Source organism: Trachypithecus francoisi, unplaced genomic scaffold (genome assembly GCF_009764315.1).
Source record: "Trachypithecus francoisi isolate TF-2019V2 unplaced genomic scaffold, Tfra_2.0 Lachesis_group14, whole genome shotgun sequence".
Classification (NCBI taxonomy): Eukaryota; Metazoa; Chordata; class Mammalia; order Primates; family Cercopithecidae; genus Trachypithecus; species Trachypithecus francoisi.
Genome location: NW_022681459.1, coordinates 30575604 through 30588471, shown reverse-complemented (window position 1 = coordinate 30588471; position 12868 = coordinate 30575604). Strand labels below are relative to the sequence as shown.

The following is a 12868-nucleotide window of genomic DNA, read 5'->3' as shown; positions in this document are numbered from 1 at the left end:
CTTGACCTTGTGATCCTGCCGCCTTGGCCTCTCAAAGTGCTGGGATTACAGGCGTGAGCCACTGCACCCAGCCAGCTTTAATTCTTATATTCAGATCTTAGATCCATTTTGAGTTAATATTTGTATATGGTATGTGGTAGGTATCCAACTTCCTTCCTTTGCATATGGATATCCAGTTGTTTTAGCACCTTTTATTCAAAAGATTATTCTTTTATCATTTCTCCATTGATTTGTCTTGGTACCTTTGTTGGAATTCAGTTGACCATAAATGTGAGGATTTATTTCTGTACTCTCAATTCTACCATTGATTTATATGACTATCATTCTACCGATACCCTATTATTACTTTTATTGCTGAAAATAAGATGAAATTATTACAGTCTAAGCAAAAGTATCAGATATAGTACGTCTCAACTCTGTATATCCTTTTCAGCATAAATAATTGACACCAGATTCTTTTTTTTTTTTTTTTTTTAATGGGGTCTCACTCTAATTGCCCAGGCTGGAGTACAGTGGCGTGATCATAATTCACTGTAGCCTCAAGCTCCTGGGTTGAAGCAATCCTCCCACCTCAGCCTGGGTAGCTGGGACTATAGGCATGAGCCACTACACCTAGCTAATTTTTATTTTTATTTTTGTAGAGACGGGATCTCACTATGTTGCCTAAGACTCATCTCAAACTTCTAGGCTCAAGTGATCCTCCTACCTTGGCCTCCAAAAGTATTGGGATTATAGGTGTGAGCCACTGTGCTTGGCCCAGATTCATTTCCTTTTTTTTTTGAGACTGAGTTTTGTTCTGTTGCCCAGGCTAGAGTGCAGTGGCAGCATCTCGGCTCACTGCAACCTCCACTCCTGGGTTCAAGTGATTCTTCTGTCTCAGCCTCCTGAGTATCTGGGATTACAGGTGCATGCCACCACATTTGGCTAATTTTTGTATTTTTAGTAGAGACAGGGTTTCTCCGTGTTGGCCAGGCTGGTCTCAAACTCTTGACCTCGGGTGATCCACCCTCCTTGGCCTCTGAAAGTACTGGGATTACAGGTGGGAGCCACTGTACCTGGCCCCATTTCTTAAATTATGTAATTACTATGCTAACCTCTAGAATTACCTATAAACACTTTTAATGAAAAATGAACCTAGAAAAACCATTTTAACAGAAAAATGAACTGGCAGTGTTTTAGTTTTGGTAGATGGTAACAAAGTCAATTCTATAGGCCTTGAATTGACTCACAGGCATTCTAGATAGATTAAATATCAGTAAGCAGAGTACAAATTACCATGTAAAACAAACACATTCCAACAGATTGACAAGTACTGAAGCTGTCTGTGGAGGAATTTATTCACATTTATTTTACTTTGCAGTTCATGTTTTAGTGATATTTAATGAAATGCAGCGTTGGCATTTGCAGTTTCAATACTGGATATGTGATACAGGCTTCATTTACCAGTGCATTTGTTGTGTTGGGCATTGTGGCTTGCTGTTATTTTATATATATATAATATATATATTTTTTTTTTTTTTTTTTCTTCAGCGATGTATTAGTAATGTTTTTGTTTTCTGTTGCTGAGTAACAAACCTCCTCAAATATAAAGTCTTAACATTTATTTTGCTCATGGGTCTACAGTTTGGTCAGGCTTGGCAGGGACAGTTTGCTGCTCTCCAACATCTGGAGATGTCTGCAGCACTGCCCTTTGGGAGCAGTGTAATCACTTGGTCTGGTCTTCAGGCCGATTTGCAGGGTCTCAGGCATGAGGAAATGGGATACTTGCTTATCCACAGTGGGACATAAAAATGGAGAAAATAAGTTTTCTTCAAAATCAATTTTCATACTCTTTTTTGACTACATATAATTTCAGTTTTGTATCATGGCTAAAAGTTATTAGCAAATATAGATTGAATATTCTTTATCTGAAATGCCTGGGACCAGAAGTGTTTTGGATTTTGGAATACTTACATTATACCTGCTGGTTCAACACTCTAATTCAAAAATCTGAAATCTGCAATGCTCTGTGAGCATGACCTTTGTGCATCTTTGTCAGTGCTCAAAAATTTTTAGATTTTGGAGCATTTTGGATTTGGGGTTTTCAGATTAGGGATCTTATTAAAAGTGAATTTTCACATCCTCAGTCCCAGATAAGACAGTCAGCCCCCACCTTATGTTTGGACTCTGCCTGCCCACAGCTGATTAATGCAGCACTCGGAGCATAGTGACTGCAGACATGGTTAGATTCCAGGGCTCTGTTTCACTCTTTAGGTGCTTGCTAATTACAGTGCACGTTACTTAATATTTCAGTAACTCTTGTGGTTGTCAGTGATTCTTTCTGGGCTGTCACTTTTGTTATAATACTTTTTTTTTTTTTTTTTTTGAGACAGAACTTTGCTCTGTCACCCAGGCTGGAGTGCAGTGGTGTGATCATGGCTCACTGCAGCCTCTACCTCCTGGGCTCAAGCAATCCTTCTGCCTCCACCTCCTGAATAACTAGGACTACAGGTGCACACACCATGCCCAGCTAATTTTTAAATTTTTTGTAGAGATAGGGTCTTGCTATGTTGCCCAGGCTGGTCTTGAACTTGTGGACTCAAGCAATCCTCCCACCTCAGTCTCTCAAAATGTTGGGATTACAGGTGTGAACCACCATGCCTAGCAGTTTCATTTTTATATGTCTCGTTGTCAGCTGTGTTTTCATTAGGTCTTTTGGAAGAAAAACAGCAACAAATACTCTGTTCTGCACAAAATCCTCTAGGTTCTGAAGTCACATGATCTTGATGCTTTGTTTCATTTTCTGTTGCAGATGTTGCTGCCATAGCATGTGGTCGTGAATTCTTGGTGAATTCAAGCCGGGTGCTCTTGGACACCATATTGCAGCTTCTGGGAGACCTGAAGCCAGGACAGTGTACCAAACTCAAAGTGTATGGTGGATAATGTTAACAAGTTAATTCTATGTACATATTAATTAGACTATGCTGATTGGGCCTCTCTTCAAGTAAACACAGTTCATTTTGGTGGTAGTTCTAAATACTCGGAGAAATCAATTGACTGGAGAAGTTAAGGGGGTATACTATCTCTTAAATAGCATTTTAGAAAATAAATTTAAGGAAGGAATGTTCTTGCCTTAGAGCAATCAGTGAGTCCCAAAGACTGTCGCATGATACTTCGTGGTTATGTCAAAATGAATTTAAGTAGGTATTTGTTGTGGTAGCACCCCACTTCCAGGTACTAAAATCTTTATTTGTTTTCTATTTTTTATGTAACAAATTATCACCAACTTGGTGGCTAAAACACCACCATTTATTATTTCATAGTTTGGTAAGTCAGAAGTCTGAGTGGGTTTGAGAGGTTCTCTGCCTAGGTCAAAAGTGAGGTGTTTTCCAGGGCGGGATCTTTTCAGAGACTCTGGGGGAGGAATCTGCTTCTGGGCACTTTGAAGTTGCTGGCAGAGTCCAGTGTCTTGGTTTCTAGGACCAAGTTCCCTGTTTCCCGGCTGGCTGGTCAGCTGTGGGTCAGCTGCGGAGACAGCTTGCATTGCTTCTCACAGGGGCCCATCTTCACGCCACAGTCGCTCTTTGAATCCTTCCCACGTTTCCAGTCTCCGACACTTCCTCTCCGTCTACCAGCAAGATGAAACTCTCTCTGCTTTTATTCTTTTGTTAAAAAATTTACTTCAAGAAGGCAAAAACCCTGCTTCTTACAGATTTGTGTGTTTAGATTAGGCATACCTGGATAAACTCCTTTTGATAACTCTTGAGTCAGTGTACCTTAATTACATCTACAGAATCCGCCTTTCCAGGCAATGACATCATCAGCGTGTGATAATTTATAGTCCCAGAGATTAGGGCAGGAAATCTTGGGGAGTGGAGCAGTGTAAGATTCTGTCACTCACACCGTTCGTTCTGAGTGTTGCCTTTGAGTTCTTAGAGCATCTTTATGTTTTAATTTTTTTTTTTTTTAAAGAGACCGAGTCTCTACATACATTGCCTAGGCTGGCCTCGAACTCCTAGGCGTTCAAGTAATCCTTCCACCGCAGCCTCCTGAGTAGCTGGGACTACAGGCATGTGCCACAATGCCCTGCTGTGGAGCACTTTTTAAAAGTAAGAGCTTCTGTCGAGTCTGTGCCAGGTGCTTCCAACATCTGTGTCATCCTGGCCTCGGTGTCTCTTGGTTGTTTTTTCCCATGTCAGTTTAGATTTTCCTGTTTCTTCATATGCCAAGTAATTTGGATTTATCCTGGACATCTTGTCTAAATCCTTGGGAAACGCTGGTGTTTATATTTTCACAGGCAGTCAACCCCTTCGGGTCAGATTCCAGCCAGCCTTTTCTCTGTTTGAGTGTGTTCTGTTTAAGAGTCTTTACAGTGCTATTGGAACTGCCCCTTGTGAGTGCCGCCCAGTGGCCAGTCTGAGACTTGGGTGGTCTGGATTTTCAGTTAAGAGTCTTTCAGATGCTATTTATGATCAGATCCACACAGGCACAACTTGGGATGAGGCCAGGAATTTATAAACAACTTTGTGGGGTCACTTTTCTGAGCTGTTAACTCTCGGGTACATTTTAGTTGTCTGGGACTGCCTTTTTCAGTCCCCCACCTGCAATGCTGTGGCTTCATATACCCTGCTGTGTCTAAGCGCCTGCAACTGTGCCTTCATCCCGCCCTGCAGCAAGAGTTGAGAAGCTCTTAGAGCTTTCAAGTGTAAGGAAAGAATGCCTTTCTCACAGCGTTTGAGTTACCTGGGGGATGCCCTCACTGCCACCGTGCTTGGTTGCTGGCAGGAGACTCTTTTCCCACTCCTTGAGCCTCACTAGAGACCTTCTTCTGGTGCTCTCTGTGTGGCTCAGGGCTGCTTCTGGGTTTGCAGCTCCCTTGGGTCCAGGCCAAGGACACTAGAGGAAAAAGTGGTAAACTCACTGCTGGTTTAGTGGTTCTTAAAATTTTCATCATCTTCCCCTATCTGCCTGCTACTGTTTACTTTTCAGAGTCCTCAAATAGCTGCTTCATGTATTCTCTTTGGAATTTATAGCTGCGTTCAGTGGAAGCGAGAATGGAGGGTGTGTTCAGGCCATCTTATCCAGAATCAGGCTTTCTAGTCCATTTTAATATTTTGTACTAACAAATATATATACATAAATAATACATATATACATATATGCAATTTTTTTTTTTTTTTTTTTAAAAGACAGAGTCTTGCTTTGTAACCCAGGCTGGAGCATAGTGGTGTGAACATGGCTGACTGCAGCCTTGACCTCTTAGGCTTAAGTTATCCTCCTAGCTCAGCCTCCTGAGTAGCTGGGACCATTGGTGCATGCCACTATGCCTGGTAATTGTTTTTTTTTTTTTTTTTTTTTTTTTGAGACGGAGTCTAGCTTTGTCACCCAGGCTGGAGTGCAGTGGCGCGATCTCGGCTCACTGCAAGCTCCGCCTCCCGGGTTTACGCCATTCTCCTGCCTCAGCCTCCCAAGTAGCTGGGACTACAGGCGCCCGCCATCTCACCCGGCTAGTTTTTTGTATTTTTTAGTAGAGACGGGGTTTCAGCGTGTAGACCAGGATGGTCTCGATCTCCTGACCTCGTGATCCACCCGTCTCGGCCTCCCAAAGTGCTGGGATTACAGGCTTGAGCCACCGCGCCCGGCCAGTAATTGTTAAATTAAAAAAAAAATTTTTTTTTTGAGATGGAGTCTTGCTCTGTCACCTAGGCTGGAGTGCAGTGGTGCGATCTCGGCTCACTGCAAGCTCCACCTTCCGGGTTCACGCTGTTCTCCTGCCTCAGCCTCCCAAGTAGCTGGGACTACAGGCGTCCGCCACCACACCTGGCTAATTTTTTATTTATTTTTATTTTTTTAGTAGAGATGGGGTTTCACTGTGTTAGGCAGGATGATCTTGATCTCCTAGCCTTGTGATCCACCTGCCTTGGCCTCCCAAAATGCTGGTGTTATAGGCGTGAGCCACCATGCCTGGCCAAATTAAAAACAATTTTTTTGTAGAGACTGGGTCTCTCCATGTTGTCCAGGCTGGCGTGGAGGGTTTTGTTTGGGGGTATAATTTTACAAAGTGCTTGTGGATCTATCTAGTTCATTCCTTTTAAGTACCTTGCATCAAAGGAGATGTAATATTTGGATTATCCTTCCCTGACTTGAAGGTTTTACTTGACAAATACAATGCTGTAGTGAACATCCTTGATAAAGTATTTGCTAACCTGTCTGAGAGTTCCTCTAGGAGTTTTCCCAGAAGAAAGATTTGAGAAGTAGGACATGGACATTTTCAGTTTGATAAGATACTGCCAAATTGGTCACCATAGTGTACATTTCTACCTGCACCATGTCACTATTTGTGTTTCCCACGTCCTTGTCAGCACTTCACTGTTTATTATATTCCTCTAAAGAAAAAAAAAAATATATATATATATATATATGGAGAGAGAGAGAGGTGCGGGGGGGAAGAAGGTGAGAGACCGGGTCTTGCTGTGTCACCCAGGCTGGAGTGCAGTGGTGCAATCATGGCTCACTGTAGCCCCGACCTCTGGGGCTCAAGTGATCCTCCTATCTGAGCCTCCTGAGTAACTGGGGTCCCAGCTACTCATCATGCCACCATGCCCAGCTAATTTTTTTTTTTTTTTGAGATGCAGTCTCGCTCTGTCGCCCAGGCTGGAGTGCAGTGGCATGATCTCGGCTCACTGCAAGCTCCGCCTCCTGGGTTCCTGCCATTCTCCTGCCTCAGCCTCCAGAGTAGCTGGGACTACAGGCGCCCGCCACCATGCCCGGCTAATGTTTTGTATTTTTAGTAGAGATGGGGTTTCATTATGTTAGCCAGGATGGTCTTGGTCTCCTGACCTCGTGATCCGCCCCCCTCGGCCTCCCAAAGTGCTGGGATTACAGGCGTGAACCACCGTGCCTGGCCTTTTTTTTTGTATTTTTTGTAGAGACAGGGTCTCACCTTGTTGCCCAGGCTGGTCTCAAACTCCTAAGCTCAAGTGATCCACCTTCCTTGGCCTCCCAGAGTGTTGGGATTACGGCGTGAGCCCCTGCACCTGGCCTTGAAGAGTATTTTTATCATTTGCCTACATCTGTGTGTCTTTGTCCTTCTCTCCCTTCCTGCAGGTGTAGATCGCCAGTGAGGTTGAGACTCTTCACATGTTTGTACCATTCCAGTTTTTCCTTTGAGTCGCCCGTCTGTGTCTTGTGCCCACTTTCCTGTTGGGCTGCATTTTTCTTAGTGATGTGCTGTAGTTGTGTGTTCTGGATACTAATTCATTGCCTCTTTTGTTTCTGTGGTCTGTACAAGGTCCATATTTATGGGCCAGCTAAAGTCCCCCTTCAGCTTCCAAGGTGAAGCTGTGTGTGAGGGCTGGGTCACTTCTAGCCTCTCTGGTTCCAGTCCCTGGAGCTTTGTGCCTTTGGGTCCTGGTGAGCTCTTGCTGATTTCAGTGGGAAATGGGGAGAATTGCCTTCTGAGCCATTCACTGACTTTCTTGGCAGTCTTCCGTTTGGCCACTGAGCAAAGCCGCATGTTTAGCCTCTATCCTGACTCGGGATCTCAGCATGCACCAGCCTGAGAGAGACCTTCCCGCTGGGATCTTTGGCTGCCTTCCAACATGCTCATGGCTTGTTCCCTCTCACTCTCATCTCCAAGGCACTGTTATCTCCTCTTTTCACCTCCCCCGCTTCACTAACGCCCACCCTTGAGTCTTCTGGAGCCCCAGGACCTCCTTTCTCCTGCTATAAATCAGCCTCTTTTCTTCCTGGCCTCCCCCTGCCTTCGGTATAGCTTGCCTCTCTCTGGAGAACTGCACTTTCACTGCCACTTTCGTGATCGAAGGTCACTAATTCTCAGCAGTTAGTACCTTAGACCCAGAGATAGGGGTTATTTTTTTCCTAGTTGCTCATTTTTTAAAAAAATTTAAATTTAAATTTTAAATTTAGGGGATACATGTGCAGGTTTGTTACAAGAGTATATCCCGTGACGCCGACGCTTGGGCTTCTATTGAGTCTGTCACTCAGATAGTAAACATAGTGTCCAATAGGTTTTTCAGTCCTTGTTCCTCTCCCTCCTTCTCTCCTTTTGGAGTCTTCAGTGTCTCTTGTTCCCATCTTTATGTCCATGTATACCAAGGGTTTAACTCCCACTTACAAGTGAGAACATGCAATATTTGGTTTTCTACTTCTGGATTAGTTCATTTAGAATAAATGTTGCTACAAAGGACATGGTGTTGTTCTTTTTTTTCTGCCTGCGTAGTATTCCATGACTTGTATGTACCCACATTTTCTTTATCCAGTCCACTGTTGATGGACACCTCGGTTGATTCTATGCCTTTGCTATTTTTGTTTTGTTTAGTTTTGTTTTTTGAGACAGGGTCTGGCTGTTCCATCCACACTGGAATGCAGTGGTGCTGTCTTATCTCACTGCAGTCTGAAACTCCTGGGCTCAAGCAGTCCTTCTGCCTCAGCCTCCCAAGTACCTGGGTACCTGGGATTACAGGCATGTGACATAACACCTGGCTAATTTAAATTTTTTTTTTTTTTTTTTTTTTTTTTTGAGACGGAGTCTCGCTCTGCCGCCCAGGCTGGAGTGCAGTGGCCGGATCTCAGCTCACTGCAAGCTCCGCCTCCCGGGTTCCCGCCATTCTCCTGCCTCAGCCTCCCGAGTAGCTGGGACTACAGGCGCCCACCACCTCGCCCCGCTAATTTTTTTGTATTCTTTAGTAGAAACGGGGTTTCACCGTGTTAGCCAGGATGGTCTCGATCTCCTGACCTCGTGATCCACCCGTCTCGGCCTCCCAAAGTGCTGGGATTACAGGCTTGAGCCACCGCGCCCGGCCAAATTTTTTTTTTTTTTTTGGTAGCCATAGCAGTCTCACTTTCTTGTCCAGGCTAGTCTTGAACTCCTGGACTCAAGTGATCCTTTCACCCCAGCCTCCCAAAGTGCTGGGGTTTCAGGCATGAATCACCACTTATCTTTGCTATTGTGAGCAGTGTTGTGATAAACATATAAGGGCAGGTGTCTTTTTGGTGGAATAATTTTATTTTCCTTTGGCTATTTACCAAGTAATGGGATTGCTGGGTTGAATGCTAGGTCTATTTTTAGTTCTTTGAGAAATCTCCAAACTGCTTTCCATAGGTGCTGAATTAATTTACATTCCCACCAACAGTGTATAAGAGTTCCTTTTTTTCCATAGTTTTGCCAACATGTTGTTTTTTGACTTTCTAATAAGAGCCATTCTGACTGTTGTGAGATGGTATCTCATTGTGGTTTTGATTTGCGTTTCCCTGATGACTAGTGATGTTGGGCATTTTTTTTTTCTTGTTTTGTTGGCTGCTTATATGTCTTCTTTTAAGAAGTGTCTGTTCTTGGCCGGGTGCGGTGGCTCAAGCCTGTAATCCCAGCACTTTGGGAGGCCGAGACGGGCGGATCACGAGGTCAGGAGATCGAGACCATCCTGGCTAACACGGTGAAACCCCGTCTCTACTAAAAAATACAAAAAACTAGCCAGGTGAGGTGGCGGGCGCCTGTAGTCCCAGCTACTCGGGAGGCTGAGGCAGGAGAATGGCGTGAACCCGGGAGGCGGAGCTTGCAGTGAGCTGAGATCCGGCCACTGCACTCCAGCCTGGGCGACAGAGCGAGACTCCGTCTCAAAAAAAAAAAAAAAAAGAAGTGTCTGTTCTTGCTCTGTGCCCGCTTTTTAATGAGGTTATGTGTTTTTTTCTTGTTGATTTGTTTAACTTAACTTCCCTATAGATTCTGGATATTAGACTTTTGTTGGATCCATAGTTTGTGAATATTTTCTCCCATTCTGTAGGTTGTCTGTTTACTCTGTTGATAGTTTCTTTTGCTATGGAGAAGTTCTTTAGTTTAATTAGGTCCCAACTGTCAATTTTTGGTTTTGTTGCAATTGCTTTTGAGGACTTAGTCAAATTATTTGCCTAGCCCAATGTCCAGAAGACTATTTCCTAGATTTTGTTCTAGGACTTTTATAGTTTGAGGTCTTACATTTAAGTCCTTAGTCCATCTTGAGTTAATTTTTATCTGTGGTTAGAGGTAGGGGTCCAGTTTCATTTGTATGCATATGGTTAGCCATTTTTCCCAGCACCATTTATTGAACAGGGAGTCCTTTCCTCATTGCTTATTTTTGTCAATTTTGTCAAAGATCAATTGGCTGTAGGTGTGCAGCTTTAATTTCTGGGTTCTGTATTCTGTTTCATTGGTCTATGTGTTTATTTTTGTACCAATGTCATGCTCTTTTAGTTAGTGTAGCCTGGTAGTATAGTTTGAAGATGGGCAATGTGATGGCTCTGGCTTTGTTCTTTTTTCTTAGGGTTGCTTTGGCTATTTGGGCTCTTTTTTGGTTCTATAAGAATTTTAGAAGAGTTTATTCTAATTCTATGAAAATGATGTTGGCAATTTAATAGCAATAGCATTGAATCTGTAGATTGCTTTGGGCAGTATGGACATTTTCATGATATTGATTCTTCCAGTCCATGAACATGGAAGGTTTTTCCAGTTGTGCCATCTATGATACTTCTTTCAGCAGTGTTTCGTAGTTCTTCTTGAAGAGATCTTTCACCTCCTTGGTTAGATGTATTCCTAGGTTTTGTGTGTGTGTGTGTGTGTGTGTGGCTGCTGTAAATAGGATTGTATTCTTGATTTGGCTCTCGGCTTGAACCTTTTTTTTTGTTTTTTTGAGACAGGATCTCACTCTTTTACCCAGGCTGTGGTGCAGTGGCATGACCACGACTCACTGCAGCCTCGACCTCCTGATCTCAAGCGATTCTCCTGCCTGAGCATCCTGAGTAGCTGGGACTACAGGTGTGTGCCATCACACCTGACTAATTGCTGTATTTTTTTGTAGAGACAGGGTTTTACCATGTTGTGCAGGCTGGTCTCGAACTCCTGAGCTCAAGTAATCTGCCTTCCTTGGCTCTTCCAAAAGTGCTGGGACTACGAGTGCGAGCCACCACACCTGGCCTTCAGTTCTGTGTTGAATAGGTGCGGTAAGAGTGGATATCTCTGTCTTATTCCAGTTCTTAGGGGATGTGTTTCTTCTAGCTGCCCATTTTTATTTTTAATGAAATGTCCCAGAATGCTCTTTAGAAGGCTCTTTCTCTTCCAATCTCATACAAAAATTTTTCCTCCTTGAAAATTCAAGCAACCAGTTGGCTCTCTTCACATCCAGCCTTTCTCATCACTGCACTTTTCTGACCACCCAGGTATTTCCCTTGTTCACCGAGTACTGGCTTGTTGGTGTCCCCCTCCCCATTTCCCGCTATCTTGAATGACTTGAACATGTTTAGGGGTGATTCATTCAACAATCTAATTTCAAGGTCACATGCCTTTCTCAGCTCCCAAGATTTGCTGTGCCCTTCACTGTGGCAGTAGTCTGCCTTGGGCCAGACCCTGCACATGGTCATCAGGTGGACTGTCTGGTAAACACTGCTGTAGCACTCAGGCAGTACCTCCTTTCCTCCTTGCCTCCTTTTCCTACCATTGTTCCCTCTAAACTGCAAGATCTCCTGCTCCTCCTCCTTCCTCCTGCTGACACCATTGCCTCCATGGCCTCCCCTCCCACTAGCTCACCCAGCCCCAGTGTCCATCACATTTCCTGATGCTTTCAACCTTGGACCAGCCCAGCCATCCTCCTTCTCTGTTCCTACACTGGGGCTGCTTAGCGAGGTTTGGGAAGAAGCTTTCTTGTGTGCATGGACTCTCGTCATTTCTCCTGGTTTCCAGCACCCTGGGATCCTCCTCTATGTCCTTACTTATCTCCCACTCGTTTCCACAGTGGTGGAGGCAGACCTCGGGTGTGACCCTCACGGCCTCCCTGCTCTGCTCTTCCTCTGCAGGTGGGTGTCCCAGCAGGCAGCTTTACTTCCTGCCATACAGAGTCAAGGGTGTGAGTTTGGCCACCGCAGCTTGGCCCTCCCTTGTTTATTCCACTCACTTTTGCTTTTTCCTTTTACATGTCAGAGGAACATATGGCCTGGATGTGTGTGTGTATGGTGTGGGTGTGGGTGTGTGTATGTGGGGGGGGTTGGGGGGTTGGGATGTATTTTGTGTGTGGTGTATGTGTATGTGGGTGTTTTTTGGGGTGTCTGGTGTGTATTGTGTGTATGTGTTTGGGGCATGTTTATGGTGTGAGTGTGAGGGAATGTGTGTGGTGTGTGTGTATATATGGTCGGGGAGGGGGGTGTCATGTGATGTGTGTGACTGTGGTGTGTCTGTATATGTGGGACTATGGGGGATTGGGATGTGTGTATTTTGTGTGTAGGGGGAGATGTGGGTGTGGTATGCTTGGTGTGTGTGGCTGTATGAGGGGGATGTGTGTGTGTGGTATGTGTATGTTGGGGGATGTTTGTGGTGTGTATGTATATGTAGAGGGTATGGGGTACGTGTGTGTGTGGAAGGTGTGTGGGGGGATATGTGTGGGCGTGTGTGGTGTGTGTGTGTGTGGCGTGTGGGGGTGTGGGGGTGTATGTGTGTTGGAGTGTGCGTGGGGTGTGTGGGGAATGTGGGTGTGTGTGGTGTGTGTGTGGTGTGTGGTGTGTGTGTTAGGTGGGTGATGTGTGTTTGTGGGCTCAGTCAATGCTGGGGCAGTTGGTGCAGTCAGCTGGTGTGTTGTGTATGGTGTGTGGGGTGTGGTGTGTGTGGTGTGTGTGTGATCTGTGGTGTGTGATATGTGTGTGTGGTGTGTGATGTGGGTGTGTGGTGTGTGTGGTGTGTGGTGTGGGTGTGGGCTCTGTCAGCCAAGGCTGGGGCAGTTAGTGCAGTCAGCTGGTGTGTGTGTGGTGTGTGTGTGTGTGTGTGTGGTGTGTGTGATGTGTGTGTGGTGTGTGTGTGATGTGTGGTGTGTGTGTGGTGTCTGGTGTGTGTGTGGTGTGTGATGTGTAG

The 12868-nt window shown here is 44.8% G+C and overlaps 1 protein-coding gene across 2 annotated transcripts in view; it reads left to right on the top strand.

Moving 5' to 3' along the window:
- Positions 1–12868, top strand: part of HSF2BP (heat shock transcription factor 2 binding protein) — a 116527-nt gene that overhangs the window by 41376 nt on the left and 62283 nt on the right. For both annotated transcript variants that reach the window (XM_033232617.1, XM_033232618.1), the window contains one exon: positions 2792–2909. In XM_033232617.1, coding sequence (XP_033088508.1) covers positions 2792–2909 — 118 coding nt within the window. The remainder of the gene's footprint in view (positions 1–2791; positions 2910–12868) is intronic.